Source organism: Leuciscus leuciscus (assembly GCF_965113295.1).
Source record: "Leuciscus leuciscus genome assembly, chromosome: 6".
In the NCBI taxonomy this organism is placed as follows: Eukaryota; Metazoa; Chordata; class Actinopteri; order Cypriniformes; family Leuciscidae; genus Leuciscus; species Leuciscus leuciscus.
The window spans coordinates 28,727,324-28,746,999 of record NC_138730.1 but is presented as its reverse complement, the minus strand read 5'-3'; the positions used below and the strand labels follow the sequence as shown (position 1 = coordinate 28,746,999).

The window sequence follows — 19,676 nt, the reverse complement described above, 5'->3', positions numbered from 1 at the left end:
CCTGTTGTGTTGTTATTCATTGTTTTGTTATCATTTTATGTTAAAGCATGCTTATTATCCTTTTTTACTTTTATTTAACACCATTGTCTTCTTTTCAATGCAAGCAACAGCCATGATTGTATTGTTGTCTACCACATTGTGCATAATTGAATCACTACCAAACTTGTTAACAAGGAGATGGGATGGATATAGTTCAGGTTGACATTTTTAAGTGTACTCAGTGAGACTACACTTGCAACATCTCTTTCAAACATTTACTATAGTAGCCATAGTTTCTGTCAAAATAGTTGCTACAATTCGTGTTAGTACAGTAAATCTACAGTAAAAGTGGCATTGGACAGCGCTGACATGAACTGAGCAAAACAAGATAAGACACATTATAAACCTTATGAATGTTATGAAATGGAATTCATTCAGTCAGTCCACAGTCCTCAGATGCAACTGGTTAGCAGAGGTTTCTGCTTTTACTATATTATTACCTAATAATATTTCAATTAAATACTTTTCTTTTGAACTTCGAAAAGTCAAAAAATCCTGAAAAAAAGTATCATGATTTCCACAAAAATATTAAACAGCACAACTGTTTTCAACATTGATAATAACAAGAAATGTTTCTTGAGCACAAAATCAGCATATTAGAATGATTTCTGAAGGATCATGTGACACTGAAGACTGGAATAACGGCTGCTGAAAGTTCAGGGTTGCCATCACTGGAATCTTTTGATTCCAGTATAATACTAGTAATATAAGATTTATTTGACCATTTTGTGGAAATCAAATTTATGTGACTGTTTGTTTAAAAATGTCAGAGGCACTTGCCTCGTTCAGGCATGTGGAAGCATTAATATAGTCTAATGCTGAGAAGTGCAGTGTTGATTCTCTGATCTGTGCTCTGAGTGGGTGGCAGGAGATGAAGTGGTCACTGAATGTGACAGAGACATTTCCTGACCTCTCTCATTGCAGACAGTTCAAGCCGCCTCTCAGGACCATTCAAGCATGTGTGTGCTGAATCCACAACACTGCTGAACACTATTTCCTAAATAAGGGGTCAACTGTGGGTCGCATGTTCACACCTTAATAGAGCTTACCTCTCCTGGCTGCACAAATCATATTTATGTGACCGTTAGCAGCTCTGAGCCCCCCAGATCCTCTTGCGGCTGTCAGAACAGTATATTATGGGTTTGTTCTACTGCAGGGTGAGAGCTGTCAGAATTAGCCATCTGTAATCTCAAACTGACTGCTGGTTAGTTGCCCCACACAACATGATTTACTGAAGTAGAACATACATAATGTTGGTTCTGGAACAATATTACCTCACCCATAACCTGCCCTAAAAAAATCTAAAGAAAATTATATATTTATACAAACATTGCTCAGCCCCCTAAATGTATCTCAGGAGTTGATCAATGGGCCTACTGGGGGAAATAATGATGTCCATGGATAAATCATTTATAATAAACATATTACATAAAAAAAAAGAAATGGCAATTTTGATTTCATTGCTACTTTAAATATAAAATGTGTAACTTATATGCAACTAACATCCATAAACGGAGTTGCAATAACAATGAAAAATATTTTTCCCAAACATTCCCCCTATCTTCTGTCGGTTGGACAAGCAGATAATCCCGCTCCAAACTCACGGTCAAACACCGTGTTGTAGATTGTAGTGTTGTGGCAGTCAGTGATAGGAATCGTAAAGATTCTGTCAACATTTACTCACAATCATCTCCTTCAAACCCGTTTTTTTTTTTTTTGTCCATAACATAAATGACTCAAAACAATGTTGTTTTGGACCCAGTTGACTTTCATTGTATCTACCAAAACAGTTATAAAATTCCTCAAAATGGAATGTTCCACAGAAGAAAGTCACAGGTTTGAAACAACATAAGTTGAGTAAATTATGACAGAATTTCTCATTTTGGGCTGGACTATCCCTTTAAGTTGGGATAGAAAAGAGGCATTTCAACATCGCCTTTATCCATGACCCTGCAATTCTTGTTGAATCTATTTTGTATGCGCACCGTCTTTAATCGAGCTGTCACATGTTGTTGTTACAGCGCTCGTTTTCTTTCAGACAAAAGCACGCACCAGAATGGAAGTGCATGAAGTGCATGTTTCATGTGCGTGAAGCTTATTCAGCGCTTTGCTCGTGTTTGAATAGGAAAGCCAGGGAGCAAGCCGAAAGGACAGAGGAGCTCTATGCTCATTAGAGTGTTTGTTTTAACAGTGTGCACGCTTCAGCGGCTAAGCCACAAGCTAGAGCTGCAGTGATTACATGGACTGGTGACTGGTCTTATTTACTCTGCTCAGCATGTGTAAGTTCTTTATTCATCTGCCTGTAATGCCAGAAGCTAGTTGTATGACATACAAACAGGCCTGCAGTGTGGCAGTTGTGTTGGCGCTGCACACACTTTGAACATGTGGCACTTAGTAATGCCACTTCTGTCTATGAGCAAGACATGATAGAGAACACACTAATTGAGTTCATTGTTAAAGGGGCTAAATGCAAGAATTTTCATGTATTAATCACATTTTTATTGCAAACAACTTGTAGTGAAACTTAAAAAACAAGGCCTTGATTTATTAGGTTGTCTATGAAAGCCTAGAGAGACTATAGAGCAGGGGTCTCCAACCTTTTTTCATTTGAGAGCTACTTTTTAAAAATGAAAGTGGCCGAGAGCTACTCATGTAATACAATACTTAAATCTCTTAAATAATGTCTCATAACTCTCATATTAACAACTATCCAAACTGTTTTAGACCTAAAATAGTTTGTGTAGTAGGCCTATATATGTCACCCTTAAATGTCAGACAAAAGAACAGAATCAGATATTTAAAAAAATATATAGAAAATTGTACCTTGCATATTATACTGTAAAAACACATAATTATAGTTTATTTTAGAGTGCATGATAACTAGAGATGAAATGGCATGAAAATTTCATTTCATGATTATAGTGACCACAATGATCACGGTTATCACAGAATCCTGTTTAAAAAGTACTAATACTACACAATAAAATCAATTAATTAAAGTTTTATGTCAAAAACCAGCAAATAAACTTAGCATCAATATGCACTTTTTGTTTACATAAACATTAAAATAATAACATTAAAAATGATGGCCAGATTTGAAAAGTGTCTTGCAACATGTTATATACCAACATGTACAAGTTCAAATAAAGTTTTGACAAAAAAGATTTTATAAAAAGATAAACCTCGCATATTTCAGCCTTTAAATCATTTTTATAAAAAGAATGAGTCAAAAAAGATAAATTACAGACATTTACAATGCACATGATTAGCTTATCTTTTATTATTAATAGTAAAATTCGGTCAGATTTTTCCGTAGTGTCTGTCGTTGCTATGCAACCATGCACTGCGCTCTCCACAACGACAAAGAAGTTTTAATAGCTAACGTTAATGGATTTCCACCCCCGAAAAAACGCTTGCTGTCGCTCTGCTACAAGATTTATTTACGGAGAAGAAAAAAACACCCGTAGTGTTTGGGTGCACCCCCATCCTTCATGTTGACTTGCTGCGCCTGGATAAAACGAGCGCGTCGCTTCAATTATTTGAAATAACGAACTTGAGCGCGCAAAAGACGCAATATGTGAACGGCCCTTGGCGAGCTACCTCCAATCAGGCCACGAGCTACTGGTAGCTCGCGAGCGACGTGTTGGAGACCCCTGCTATAGAGGGTTCCGTTCAATGACACATGAAAGGAAAGCTTACACAATGTTCAGGATAATGCCAAAAGAGCTAGTCTGTACTGTAATGTGAATGTGTCATGCAAAGAAAAGGGATTAATTCAAACTATAGTCTTACATAGCCAGATCTAGATAGTCTATAGTCTCAAACATAGGCCTACTTTATAATCATACTATCATAACAGTTTAATGACCTCATCTGTCAACAAGATGCTGGTGAATTGTTGCAAACTTGTCCACATCGCTATAATCAGATGCTTTCTTAACTGTTGTTTTCTCACCTCTGTCATTTTTGTTATTGAGACTGAGAGGAAAGCTTGCAGAAAATATTTACATATTTAAAAGTTTTTAAGAAATATGAAGAAATAATTTAGAATCATAGTATGCTGGCGATTGCCCCACATTAGCTGCTTACCAATAAACTGACATTTACTTTTTCATCTCACATAAAGACTAGATTAGATATACCTCTGCTGCATCCCTTTCAAAATATCAATCCATTCGCTCTATTTCTAATAATCATGCTCAGTCAAGCATCTTGAATGCATAATTTATGATGCTTTTATTTGGCTGTTTTTTTATGCCACGAAACATTCAGTGGTCCACAAGGGGCTTATCCTCTTCTTCCTCTGGCCCCGTGGGTTATTTCAGCTTTTGCGCTGCAGCATGAAGCTGGGTTTTGTGGTGTTAATGTTTCAGCTATGGGGATGAAAGATAGGCTCACCTGACTGAACCAGAACAAAAGCTCAAACAAAGACCTGTCACAAACAGGAGAGTTTGTCTCAATCCAATGAGTGCTCAAATGTTACATCAAGCTCTGCTGAAGGGTTTTCAGGCTGCATGCCTAGCAAACCTTTTATAAATCCATGGACAACAAGACCCATTTCTCACTGCAAATATAGGCAGCATCCTAACAGTCATAGAACCTCACAAATTCGAACACTCTCCATAGGCAGCAACTCTGTGCACCACACAATAGAGCCTCCTACAGAAGACTAAGTTGATCTCAATAGAGTTTAATAGATGTAATTTTGTAAGCCAACCCAGCATCATCTTGCTTCCCAATAGGATTTTTCCATTGGATATTTGTGTTATTGCAGAAAATAAGCTCTGTGACTTCTTACATGTTTTGTAAGGTAATCTTCTCAAATGAACACAACTTTTAGGAATTTTGAAGCCTAAATACAATTGCCAGAAGTAAAAAGCTTAAGTGAAGCTATGAGAGAAATGCACCACAGCTGGCATGGCTTTAATGTCACCATTACTATGCTTCCGACAATTATTTCAATCTCTATACAAAATCTTCAAGTTGGAAAGTCTGATTTAGAATAATTTGCAGGAGTGTGAGTAAACATGACAAGGCTATAAAAGCAGACTAGTGAGAAGATAAAAAAAAAAAAAAAAAAAGAAGTGGGTTAATTCTGGTGTATTTTATGTAGTTGAAGAAAATTTGTAAATATCTTGAGATTGTGTTCACCACAGACCTTAATTCAGGCATTTAACCAAAAATTAGGGATGCACCAATACCATTTTTTCAGAATCGATCTGATCCAATACCAAAAAAAACTGAGTATCGACCGATACCAATACCGATCCGATTCCAGCGCAGTTCTTTTTTTAATTAAGTAGAATTTCTATTACTCTGTGTGTTGAACTGATAATCACCATGTTGTGTGTTAAATACAATCTACTTAATACAGACAACTTCATTATAAAGAAAAACAACAAATCAAAAAAAATATATGATCATAATCTATGACAAAAATGCTATTATAAAGATTAGTGGATAATTCAGCAGAAAAAATTTACTCTAGAAAAATCACGAGTGCACAATAATTTTATAAAATCTGAACATTTAGTGAAAAAAAACAACATTATTTAGTGGGGAACAAATAAGAGACAATAAGTGTAGCACTAAATCTGGTAAAACGTTACACATTGCTCTTTGTATTGTTGTAAAATACAAAAAAAATCTAAAAGATAAAAAAAAACTTTTAGGCTATATATACTATAAAATTAAGACTTTTTTTAAATGTATAGCACAGCTGATTAATGAGGCAGCAACAAATGATACATATATTTACATTTAGTCATTTAGCAGATGCTTTTGTCCAAAGCGACTTACAAATTAGGACTAAATTAAGCGAGTCATCGTGAAGAGGCAAAAACAACGGAAGAAGTGCTCAAAATACGAAGCTCAGGCATTATTCAGAGTAGCATTAGTCCGATAAGGGAGGATTAAAGGAAAAGGAAATACTTTTCTTTTCTTTTTTTTATGAGGTTAAGTGCTCACGGAAGAGAAGGGTTTTCAGCTGTCTTTTGAATGTTGTCAGGGATTCTGCTTTCCGGATGAGGGTGGGGAGAGCATTCCACCAGCATGGCATGGAACCGTGAATGAGAATGTTCTGGAAAGTGATTTTGTGGCTCTCTGTGATGGAACCACGAGACGTCGCTCTTTGATTGATCGTAGGCTTCTGGTAGGGATGTAGACTCGTAGGAGTGAGTGAAAGTAGGAGGGAGCTGAGCCTGTGATAGTTCTGTAAGCAAGCGTCAGTGCCTTGAACTTGATGCGAGCAGCGAGTGGTAGCCAGTGCAGAGAGATGAACAGAGGAGTGACGTGGGCCCTCTTGGGCTCGTTGAAGACAAGACGAGCTGCAGCATTCTGAATCATTTGTAGAGGTTTAGTTGCACATGATGGAAGTCCAGCCAGAAGAGCATTGCAGTACTCAAGCCTATAAATGACCAGGGCCTGGACGAGAAGTTGCGTTGCATGCTCAGTTAGGAAAGGCCTGATCTTCCTGATGTTGTGCAGTGCAAACCTGCATGATCGAGCTGTCTTTGAAATGTGGTCTGTGAAGGTCAGCTGGTCATCCAGTATTACTCCAAGATTTCTGACTGACCTTGATGAAGTGATAGATGCTGAATTTATCTGGATAGTGAAGTTGTGCTGTAGAGACGGATTGGCAGGGAGGACGAGAAGCTCAGTCTTTGCCAGGTTGAGCTGCAGGTGATGTTCCTTCATCCATGCCAAGATGTCCGCCAGACAATTTGAGATCCGTGGAGCTATTGTGGGATTATCTGGTTGAAATGAGAGGAAGAGCTGTGTGTCATCAGCATAGCAATGGTAAGATAAACCATGTGCCTGTATGATGTGTCCCAGTGATGTGGTGTAGATGGAGAAGAGGAGGGGTCCAAGAACTGAACCCTGAGGAACCCCTGTTGTCAGTTGATGTGCTCTGGATACCTCTCCTCTCCATGCGACCCTGAAGTACCTACCTGTGAGATACGATTCAAACCAGTGGAGGGAAGTTCCTGTGATGCCCAGTGATGAGAGGGTGGACGTAAGGATCTGATGATTCACAGTGTCGAAGGCAGCAGACAGATCCAGGAGAATGAGAACTGAAGATTTGGAAGCAGCTTTTGCGATACGTAGGGCTTCTGTGACCAACAGTAATGCAGTCTCAGTTGAATGCCCTTTCTTGAAGCCGGATTGGTTGACATCCAGCTGGTTGTTCAGAGACAAGAAGGATGTTACTTGTTTGAAAACAGCTCGTTCAAGTGTTTTCGCAATGAATGGTAGGAGAGAGATAGGTCGGTAAGTCTCTACAAGTGATGTGTTTAATGTTGGTTTCTTAAGCAGTGGAGTTACCCGAGCCTGCTTGAATGCAGTAGGGAAAATGCCAGTATGGAGGGATGAGTTGATGATCTGTGTGAGTGCTGGAAGAAGTGTGGGAGAGATTTCTTGTAGAAGGTGTGAGGGGATGGATTCTAGAGGGCAGGTGGTAGGATGACTGGAGAGGATAAAAAAGATAGGACAGAACAAGAAAGGCTATTAATAAATAAAGGCTATCTTTCATTGCGCAAAAGTATTATTTACATTTAGTCATTTAGCAGACGCTTTTATCCAAAGCGACTTACAAATTAGGACTAAATTAAGCGAGTCATCGTGAAGAGGCAAAAACAATGCAAGAAGTGCTCAAAATACAAAGTGCAGGCATTTCTCAGAGTAGTATAAGCCAGACAAGGGAGGATTAAGGGAAAAGGAAAGGACATTTTTTTTGTATTTTTGTTTTGTTTTTTGTATGCTCACGGAAGAGATGAGTTTTAAGTTGTCTTTTGAATGTTGTCAGGGATTCTGCTTTCCGGATGAGAGTGGGGAGATCATTCCACCAGCATGGAACCGTGTATCGGATCGGTGCATCCCTACCAAAAATCCATTCAAGAAACCTTTTGGGAAAAATGTTTACTTGTTTCTGTGTTTCTTATATCTGCAGCACTCTATATTTGCATTTTGTTAAGCTAACTGGATAATACTAGCCTGACAAGCCAGACCCACATCAAGATGTTGGGTCTGGGAACACACCATTGGCAGGGCTCAATCCGAGGGCGGGATAAACTGTTGTCTTTCAAATTCCCTCTGCACGCAATAGGATAGCGCTACAACCAACCAGAGCGTTTTCCCACCAGCGGAGCTAGTTGATAGATTAAACTTTTGCCGTATCTGGTCGGCAAAACTCTGAACACATCTTCCTTTTTTAAGAATGACTTAAGTGCCGGCACGTTCTTTGTTCTTTTCTCAAAGAAAAGCTTAACTCCAAGTCTTCCAGAGTCGCGGTCAAATCCAATTCGAAAGACCGCTGTTCACCAACAGCAGCTCTTCTTTGTTTTCAAGTAGCAGGGAAATCACGCGGAACCGTCACAACTCTGCCGTCATTATGTTAAGCCTGCCCACCGACTCTATACATGATGTGATTGGCCTGACTAGAGTTTGGTTATTCCAGCTCACAAGCCAACGGAGAGTTGCTAGACGACACTGGCTGCAAAATAAAATTTGCTGCCGCTAGGGTGCGTCTAGATTTCTTGGCTAGGATAATGCTCTAATAAGCCTAAAAATACATCACATGCACAAATATTTGGTAAAATAAATAAATTTTTAATTTGTATTTATACTTTTCAGTATTGAATGAATTTCCCGTCCACCATTTTGGATAATTCTTTTTCACTGAGCAATGAATTTCCCATCCTATCTAGAAGGACACATGTTAATTATCCTGCTTTTTGTTAAAGTCTGTGTGCATACCTTAAAATACTGTCTACGTAGGCAGCACACTAGGTATTTGGAACAGAGCCTCTTTCGTTTCTGACTGTTAAAATTAAGGTCAATGCTTAGTTTAATTGTAGGGGGTGGATCCTGCAGGTGAAGTTTAAGGGACAAACGGTTTATTAGGAGACCAGCCACCCACCCACAGCATCTCTCCATATCAGACGAGGGGTGAGGGGTGAAATCACAAGTCTGAGAGCGCACATAACGAAAGAGCTCTCTGTTCTCTGTAGCGTGAATGAGTCACTTCCCAGCCAAATCCTTCTCCGGCTTTGGCAAGGGATGACGTTTTTTTGCAGGCCTGGGCTCTGAGCAGACGTTTGATTATTCATTTTTGGTGATTAATGGTAGGTTCATCCCTGCTTCAGCGGCCTGTCACAGTGACTGGAGCTGTGGTGGGGGGAGTGGCTTCACCCAGGCATTAATTGTCATAATGGGGAGGTTAAGGATTTGGCTGCCAGTGACAGACCTGACAGAGAGGAGGGAGTGTCACCAGGGTGCAGCAGCTTGCACTCTGCATATGTGCGTGTCCCTGTAGGACTGGCCTGCTGGGGAATGATTCAGGTTTAATGATGCGAACGAGGACGAGCAGGGTGCCATTACTATTCTGACTTTAATCATAAATGATATAGTCTGTTTCTAGAGCAGCAAATATCTAATAAATCTGAGTGCCCTGCTATGCACATTTAAATCATTACTACACGTTTAGTCCTCATCACTTATGTATGCATTCCTTCATGCTGTGATGCTGCATTATCTATGGGTGTAGAGCAAAACTGTGACTGCCCACTTCTTCAACGGCCTTGGTACCAAAGATATTTCCCCATTCATTTTCTACGTTAATAAAAAGTCTTCAATGACACAACCAACTCGCTCGCAGTTGGAAATCGGGAAAAAGACAAGTACAAGACTGTGTATCCACCTTATTTTTCAACGCGCAATTAAGCTATTTTCTGTGAATTTACAATTCATTAGCCACTATAGGTAAACAACTAGAAGAATAACTAGAAGTGCAGTAAACAGTAAACTATTTGTGGTACAAACTAGTGTGTTAATGATTACAATAATAATTAAAATAATATGATAACAAAAACCTGTGTGCAACAGCAAGCAGCATAACAGACTATTTTGGAACCGCTAAAATAACTGGCCGCAGCTGACTTTAAAGCCAAAAATGGCCTTTCCCACTCAGGTTAAAAATGGCAAATTATGCTTTTGAATCAATTTTTGTTTTGTTCCAATTCTTTCAAAACATTGAGTTAATATGTGTTCATCAGAGATGCAACATATAATTTTGCAGTGGCTTCACTTGGAACTATTTTAAATGATGAAGCAAAAATATGCCGAGCAAAAATATTGGCAGTCTCTTATATGCAAGTTACACAGCAGTAACTTATTGTTTATTGAACTGCTACCACATTCACAAGGTGCTTGGTTTTTATGGTTGGATTATGTTATTGGTTGTGTTATCAATATTATCAGTATTATCTTTAGCTGCTTACTGTCAAAGCATAGCTTTAGCTTTTTGTTTTGCTAAACACAAATGTCACTTCTTGAAGAACTCAGAAGCTGGTAACGCATTGGGGCCATGCCTTTTGCTTTATTTCCGTCTATAAATACATGGGGTAAACATTGAGTGAATAATTTCACTTTAGTGCACTAGTTAATTAACAGTCTTTTTAGATCCTCTGTCAAAAAATGTACTTACGCTAATTAACCCAGAGTTGACTTGCGTGACAGCGCCACATTGATTACCATATAAACTTCATCCATTTTACAGCCATTTTTGTGTTACGCTCTAATTACTGATTTACACAAACATTATCAATTAGCCCGCTCCTGTGATTAATGACAGCTTGCTGTCATTGCATCTAATGCATTGGAGAGTTTGTGGGCTGTTGGCCAATTCCGACCCTCTGTAATGTACTTGGTTCCCTATTTTTGTGAATAAAGCCCTCAACATATAAGCTTAGTGAGATGTGATTTAAACATGCCTTCATTTCAAGGTTGAACAATGCTAAAAAGCAACAAAGATACAGTGAGAGAAAACAAAGTGCCAATCTTTCAGGTTTATTGACCTTTTTGACCTTTTTCCAATGGATCCCATTCTTCTTTTCATGACCGCAATTGCACTCTCAGGTTTACTGGTTGTGCTAGAGAGAAATGGGACATGCTACAATAAATGTTTCCCATGGTGCCTCTTACCCAGAAATGTTTGTCCATCATGTTGCTTTTTGGCAGCATTGCATTTTCTCTCTGCCTCCACCAATGTCTTGTTTTTCCTCTCTTCTCTTCCATCCTTCCTTTTGTTCTCTTTCCATCATTACCGCCCCATCTCTTTCATACAGGATCGTATCATTTGAATCGATTCCTCTTGTTTGACAGCCTCTGAAATGGTAGTAGCATAGAGACAGAGTTTGCTGGTCTGAGAAAGAGAGGGAGAAAAAGACTTGAATGTCAAACACAATGTTCTCCTCTCTTGCCTACATGCGGTATTCATGTTTTTTTCACAGCAGACATCAGGATGGTATGTTGAATTAGTTTTTGCTGCTTACCTAAATCATGGTGTTGAATGATATTCAGAGTCGACAGACTCGGGGGTTTAGGAAATGCAGATATTCTCCTATGGGGTTCCAGGCACCTTAGGACTGCTCCAGGCAATAGCACAGCTGTCACTGATACCCATGATGATAAAGCCGACATTTCTGGGAGAATGCTATTGTCTGTATAGATTACCCGTGATATGACGTTCCTTTGCAGAAAGCATGAAAATCTGAATTTAAAAAATGATTGCTGACATGTGGTAGCTGTAAAACCTTTGTTTCTCATGCATTATTTTTTTCACATTTTAATTAGTATTACTCAACTATTTTCAAAGGAGAAAAGTAACAGAGGAAGATCACAGATGTTGGCAGAAAGTTAGAGTATGTTGAATTCGGTTTGATTTATTGTGAAGAGAAACATTCAGAGACTCCAGAGAGGACAATTTAAAAAAATGATGTTTACACACCATAGAAGAGAAACATGCTGCTATATTTTATGATAGACACCTTCACAAACACGTTTTTCTAATGTTATATTGTTTCTTTATGTGAAAGCTTCTCGATGTTCACTTTTGTGTGTATATTTGCCTCTTCAGGGAATTTGGCTGGAGGGATCCTGAACTGCCGGAGGTTATCCAAATGCTGCAGCACCAGTTTCCATCGGTACAGTCCAACGCTGCCGCCTACCTCCAGCACTTGTGCTTTGGAGACAACAAGATCAAATCAGAGGTAACTCCTGCATACCAACATCAAACACATTCTGCATGTTTTACATAGGCTATGGACTAATAAATCCTTGCAGTGGGGATTTCAGCTTCATTTGAATTTCCATGCTGGTTCAGGCTGTTGTTTTATGTTGGTTAGTGTCATTCTAGCTCAGTGGTTTTCAACTGGTGACCCAAAACACTTTATAATAAGTATACATTAATAAATGACAAATCATTAACAAACTATTAGTTTATAGTTAATTCATAGTTAATAAACTATAGTCTCTACATTGTTAATATATTAGTAGGCTATAAACAAATAGTGAGTTCTTAATTCATTATCACGTTAACACAATTATTATTGTTTAATTAGCTTGTAGTAAAGGAACTGTTAATTGGTTATTAGGAGTAAATAATTCTCACAGGTCGGAAAAATCTCATTAATTAAGTGCTTTAAACCAACCTTTATTAGAAATTAATTGCATTCATATTCATTGTTCCTTAAATTGTTTACAAATACATTAAGCATACACAATAATAATTTGGTTAATTACAGTGACAATGAATAATGAACTCAGTATTTGTATATAGCCTATTAATATATTGTCAATGTAAAGATGACAATATATTAACTATGAATTTACTATAATTGTTTGCAAATGATTTGTAAGTGCTTTACTACCTTATACATATTATAAAGTGTTACCAAAAAATGGTATAACCCATAATTAGGATACTTTTAATAAGGAGAAAACGCTTTATCCGTCACTTGGTGGACACTAGCCAAACTAGGCAGATGCCAACATAGACAGGTTGTGTGACATGCTGCCTTCCTCCAAAACCTGTTATGTTAATAAATTATGTTCATTTAATAAATGTTAAAAACTTTAAAACATTTAAAAAAATGGTGGAAACTGTCATTTATTTTGATCAGTGTTTTTACTGTCACTTTTGATTAATTTAATGCACCATTGCTGCATAAAAGTATTATTATTATTTATTTTTTAATCTTACTGACACCAAACTTTTAAAGAATACTGTACATGTATATGTATATGTAGATGTAGATGTAGATGGTTGACAAAAGAAGTCTTGTTGATTAAGATAGATAAGCAGACTGGTGGCTAGATATACTAGATAAGCAGACTTTTATAAAAATGTCTACAATGTGTTTAATATTTGTGTGGCTCTGTGTATCAGATACGAAGGCAGGGTGGGATTCAGCTGCTGGTGGACTTGCTGGATCACCGTATGACTGACGTGCACAGGAGTGCCTGCGGCGCACTTAGGAACCTGGTTTATGGCAAGGCTAATGACGACAACAAGATCGCCCTGAAGAACTGCGGTGGGATCCCTGCACTCGTGCGACTCCTGCGCAAGACGACAGATGTGGAGATCAGAGAGCTACTCACAGGTGCTCAGGACACATTAAGCACATTTATTTCTCATTCCTTCTCCTTTGTTCTCTGATGTGACGGGATACTGGCGAGAAGTAATTTGTAATTTGTTTGTCCGCACTGAAAGAGGAAATGCTGCAGGACTTATGCTGCCTTTATGTGCTCCTGGGAAACTTGTACCTTTGAGTCGGGCATTCTCCATTACGACATGCCACACATTCAAATTGGAAACATAACATGGAAGTCACCTAAACCTGGGGTTTTCAAACCTGTCCTGGACCACCCCCAGCACTGCACATTTCATTATATTATATTATATTATATTATATTATATTATATTATATTATATTATAGTCTGTATATAGATAAGAGTTTCCACTATACTTAAAATTGACACACCTCTTCCAACATCACAACTTGACAACTTGGGTATCATCTAGAATTGCAAGTTTCCCACCTTTAAATACGAATCCGTTTGGTCATTCATATGCTCAGAAATTGTAATTGCAATATTTCCAGCTCCACTTGAAGGGCACTACATTTCAAGTATATTTTGCAGTTATATGAAAAGAGATGTTGGACCAATGAGATTTCACAGTGGGCGTGAACAAAACATCCTCTCTTTTTTGTGTGGCACCTGATTAGGACGTGGTGTCTGGCCCTATCTTTGAATGCGCTTTATCTTTATTTCCTTCCTCACCACCTTTTTTTGCGTGTTCAGCATACAAATACATTGCATATGACCTTTCTGTCACTATCTCTGGCTTCCTTATAATTGGGCCCAATTTGTTAATCAGCTCTCCTAGAATCATCCGCTTGTTACTGTGGACCCCTCTACCCATTAAATGATTTGTTAATGATCTCCTAATTGGTTAGGGCTATAATAATTAAGGATAATACCAGTGCTTGGCATAGCCTCTTTAGGGAATTGTGAATAATGAGTCTTGACGCGTTGACAAAAGACAAAGGCTCTTCTAAATCCCCTATAGAAATATTCATGGTACAGAGACAGTTCCTGAGAGATGTCGGGAAAATTGGGCGGCAATTTGCTTTTTGAGGCATTTCATAAATGTCAGATGCTGAATTGTTGGGAGACGCTTCAATAAGACGTTGCGGCTCCCTTGTGTTTCAGCCTGGTGAGCAATCTAAATGTCCATCAATTGAAAAATCTCCATCTCCCTGAATCCAGAGCTCGGAGAAACATCTAAAATGTTTCAAATTGAATATAGGAAGAACGAAGCTGAGTGGCACTTGCTTATTACAGCTCTATGTCTCTGTGTATGTAATCACTTTAGATGAAACATTTGGAAAGAGGGGAGAAGCCATTTGTGCTTTTTCAAAGACAATTAATGTTTAAGTTAGAGAGCGGTTCTGAACAGAAGACAAAGAGTCCTCTCGTCAGTCCGTAACAACCCCCCTCAAGCTACATCTACGCAGACCCCGGTCGCCTGCTGATTGCTGAAGCCAGACAAGGGCCTGTCACGACTGCTGGGGCCTGTTTGAGCTCAGAACACTTGGTTCGGCATAAAAAAAGGCTGCAAAAAAAAAATAGGTCTTTGAAGTTTAACAAACAAGATTGGATAGGATAAGATACGTTTAAATTGTCTGGGGCAGAGCTGTACACCATGCTAGCAATACAGATGAAGGGCCTCCAAAAGTGCTCCCTTGTATACTGTAGCATGCTTTTCAAATGAAATGTCATGAGAAATAATATTGATATATGTGTTGCTTGCAAAATGTTTATTTTGTGAGAATGCATGGCCAATTTTGAAGGGGCTGTCAATCGTGAAAGATGCTTTTTAGAACCAGATGGTGTAGTTACAATGTAGTTAGTAAGTTACTTTGAGCCCTTGGATTTAATGACCTAAACAGCAGTGAGACACCCAAAAAGGAGCCCCCAGGAGTTGGATCGAGAAACACTAGTAAGGAAGATGTTTCTTGCCACTACTAACTCTAGTAATTCTAAGCTATTATAGAGTCCCACATAAACATTCGGTCATTTTGGGGATGCCACACGGCAAAGGGTACCAAACAAATGGCAGGAAAACATCCATAGGCAGTATTCCAATCTGCATACTTCTACAATGTAATAAAAGTATGTACTTCACTTGTGATGCCAAAGTACATACTTTTGAATATGTAGCAACATCATTAGATGTATTTGGACTCTTTGGATGTACTAGCATGTCATAAAATTACTTTTTTATACCACAGTCCCCCATTGCATTCTGTTTGAGCTTGCTTGTGAGTATTAGCATCTACCTAAATTAATTTAAATAATAGTGTTTATTTAATTAAATAGTGATTAAATAATGTACTGATTATATTTAATTAAATATATTTAATTATAGTTTATTTATATAATATTTAATCTATTATAATTTATTAAAATACATTGTTACTTAAAGTATTGATGCACACTACCATTTGGCATACTATTTTTTGTGTACAATTTGGGTGGATACTAGGCTAGTATGTGATAGAATGTGAATGAGGACACATCTATGGTGTAGCCGCATGTCAATATCTACCAGCTATTCCTTGGTGTTTATAATAAGCTCTTTGTGTTACAAAATAGTAGTGAACATTTTGGAACAAACATACACTACCGTTCAAATGTTTTGGGTCAATAAGATATATAAAAAAAAATATATATATATATATATATATTACATTTACATTTACATTTATTCATTTAGCTGACGCTTATATCCGAAGCGACTTACAATTGCTATATATGTCAGAGGTCGCACGCCTCTGGAGCAACTAGGGGTTAAGTGTCTTGCTCAGGGACACATTGGTGTCTCACAGTGGATTCGAACCCGGGTCTCTCACACCAAAGGCATGTGTCTTATCCATTGCGCCACCACCACCCCCCATATATTATGCTCACCAAAGCTGCTTTTATTTTATCAAAAATGATAGTTTGAAATATTTTTTAAAATACTGTTACAATTCAAAATATCTGTTTTCTATTTAAACTGTAATTTATTCCTGTGATGGCAAAACTGATTTATTTTTGTATTTTTTTTATGTCACATGATCCTGCAGAAATCATTCTGATATGCTGATTTGGTGCTCAAGAAACATTTCTTATTATTATAACTGGAAGACTGGAAGTCTGTGATATTTAACAAATAACATAAGATACAATTAGTGGGGACAAAGTTTTATACCCTAGCAGCAGGGAGGAAGAATGTGCAAACGCGCTCCCTTGTACACTGAATCAGAGCAGTAGGGGTCTTGTGAAAGGACAAATAGTATGCAAAATTAGACACAGTTTAGCCATATTCTACATTCTAGCAGTTCACAGTTCAGTCTTGATTGTGATGTGGCTTGGACCACACAATCTAACGTTCATACTAACAAGAGCTGATGAGGACACTAGTGAAACTTCAGAAATTATTTCACTTGAGGGCTCTTGACCAAGACCTCATGCAATATTCAAATGCATGTTCTTAGCCTCCTGCAATCAGTGCTTTTAATTTTATATATATATATATATTTTTTTTTTTTTTTTTGTGCACAACAAAAACTCAAGGTGAAGAAGGGAAATTGTAATCTCTGTATCAATATAATGGGTGTGTTCTTCACCACTGGATGAAACGCTTTTTGGTTCATATATGTTGTTCTTGTTAACAGGTGTGCTGTGGAACTTGTCCTCTTGCGATGCTCTGAAGATGCCCATAATTCAGGATGCTCTGGCAGTGCTGACCAACACGGTCATTATTCCTCACTCGGGCTGGGACACATCACCCCACCAGGACGACCGCAAGCTGCACCTGCATTCCTCACAGGTGCTCCGCAATGCTACCGGGTGCCTCAGGTACAGCTCCTAATTAATGTATTCAAAATATATTTTTTTCATTTATATACAGGCACAGTTTCTAGTTTTGCTCTTAAGAGGCTTAATCTTCATTTAGAAGCAATTCATTGTTTTATTAGGTGATTATTCAAGTAAGAATTATGCAAATATTATGTAAATTTCCATCTTTTAAAATGATATGATGAATTTGTGTGCCTTCAGAAATGTCACAATATATTGGGGTCTCAGTGAGTAAAGGTACATAGCTGGATAATGGTTCTGTGCTTCTGTGTGTCAACCAAACACATTTGTGAATTAGCTTTGAGGCTTTTCTTGGAGCCCTTCAACTGATAACTTAAGTTAATTGATTTGAATAAATAGATTCAGATGAATTTGGCTGGTCTCACACTCTGTGCATAAAGCCATTTTGTGATGGAGCTCGTTCTGCCACTTTACTAGGATTATATTCTGGCCAGGATTGATCTGATTCAACAATAGGATTCTGTCCACTGTGACTGTGGACCTGGTGGCATGCCAAAACCTTGCCTATGTCCAATTCTCTTTTGTATGTATGTATATGTTTGACTGCTGTATGTTGTGGCTTTGTCATTTTTATCTATGTGATGGTCACATTATTTGCACATTTAAGCTTTTCCATCGTAATGCTGTTGATATTGTGCTGATTATCTTAATATCATATTTTCCAGTTGCTTTCTATTTTTTGCTTACTAAATGGAAATGTGCATTTTGATATCACTTAAGCTAGAGCTCACTGGAAACATAAAATCTGCAGATACTTTCGGAGTGCAGAAACTTTTTTACTTTAAAACTCAGCTTGACATTAACAACACTTTACATTTATAGCACACACTATATGCATATACTATACTCTCGCCCTTTGCGCATCAGCGTTCAGGTCTGAAGCAGCAGGATTGTAGAAAGTGCTGAGTCACTCTTGGCTGGCTGGACTAAGCTCCCTACGCCCAGCGTGATAATTAATCCTCTTCATGGATGGCTGAGGAACTAGAAGTCTGATTGAATATTTAATGGTTGGACACAGTTGCCACACCACCTGCAGCTGCCTGAGACACACAGATCTCTTAGAAGCTTCTTGGAGAGAGAGAGAGAGAGGACAGGATGTGGTCTTTGATTTCTCACAAGCACCTTCTCAGATCAGACTTCCTGATTCAGGTCTCCCGAGGCTCCAGCTCTTGGGATTCTAGGCTTGTTGCTTTGAGGCATGTTGCTGGTGATTCATAAAGCTGATGTGAATTTTTTCTTTGTTAAATTACTTTCTCGTATCACAGAGTTGACTTCTCAGAAAGTATTAAAACAGTGCTATCCAAATATTGTTCTGTGTGAAAAGAACTTGGGGGGGGAAAGTGAGTTTTTACTCATTTCCATGAAAAGCTTATTGATGTTGAAGACCACTTTGGTTGGTTTAGTATTGACTTGAAGCTCAGAACTGCAAAAACATAATCAATGGTGTCGAAAATACAAAATGCGTGACATTGTATGCATGTGTGCGTTCTTGTGTTCTCTACAGGAATGTGAGCTCAGCCGGAGAAGAAGCCCGCCGCAGGATGAGAGAGTGTGAGGGTCTGACTGATGCGCTGCTTTATGTCATCCAGACAGCCCTGGGCACCAGTGAGATCGACAGCAAGGTTTGACCTTTTCCTCCCCTGCCTTTCTACCAAAGTTTTATGCATTCAACGGAGAACCACAGAGAGTTCTATCAGGTTTAGTTGAGTGTTTTTCGCTCCCCAACCATTTTCAACACAGCACTAGAGTACTTCTTCACTGTTAAATGTTAGATGAGATTGAAAACACAATGCAGAATATGCAAAAATTCCTCAGTGAAAAAAGCCAGTTCTGCTGAAATAAGGCCCGTCTAGACCAGCTTAGTCTCGGACGGCACACCCACGGACCACCCACAGTCCGTTCACTCACCATCTGATGAATTTCGCTCACAAAACTAGAAATCACTTTCCCTAATCTGGGATGCATTTCCCAAAAGCCAACTATGGTTGCAAGTGACCAACATAGTTAAGCGATTATATGTTTCCCAAGTCCATAGTTCCAACAAACATTCAGCATTGCAAGTTGTGTGGTTGGATCTACAGCTCTCAACCTGTGGTTCGAAGCATATTTTCTTGTTAGTCAAGTCACCTTTATTTATACAGCGCTTTTTACTATACATATTGTTTCAAAGTAGCTTTACAGTGATAACAGGAAAATAATTCAACAAGTTTGTCTTGGCTGTACAGCAGATCTAGAAGAAAATAGTGTCATAGTCCAGCTGAAGTAAGTTCAGTGATGGTTCATTTCTGTTGTAAAAAAAAAAGTTATTAATTTAGTTTATTTATCTATACAGCCGTTCTGGAGACAACAATGATGTCATCATCCAGCT

At 38.3% G+C, this 19,676-nt stretch overlaps 1 protein-coding gene across 7 annotated transcripts in view; it reads left to right on the top strand.

Moving 5' to 3' along the window:
* Positions 1-19,676, top strand: part of ctnnd2b (catenin (cadherin-associated protein), delta 2b) — an 82,533-nt gene that overhangs the window by 48,150 nt on the left and 14,707 nt on the right. For all 7 annotated transcript variants that reach the window (XR_014206741.1, XM_082172787.1, XM_082172789.1 and 4 more), the window contains 4 exons: positions 11,954-12,086; positions 13,265-13,478; positions 17,104-17,287; positions 18,813-18,930. Coding sequence is in view for 6 of the 7 variants with exons in the window: in XM_082172787.1 (XP_082028913.1) it covers positions 11,954-12,086; positions 13,265-13,478; positions 17,104-17,287; positions 18,813-18,930 (649 nt within the window). In the remaining variant the exon portion in view is untranslated. The remainder of the gene's footprint in view (positions 1-11,953; positions 12,087-13,264; positions 13,479-17,103; positions 17,288-18,812; positions 18,931-19,676) is intronic.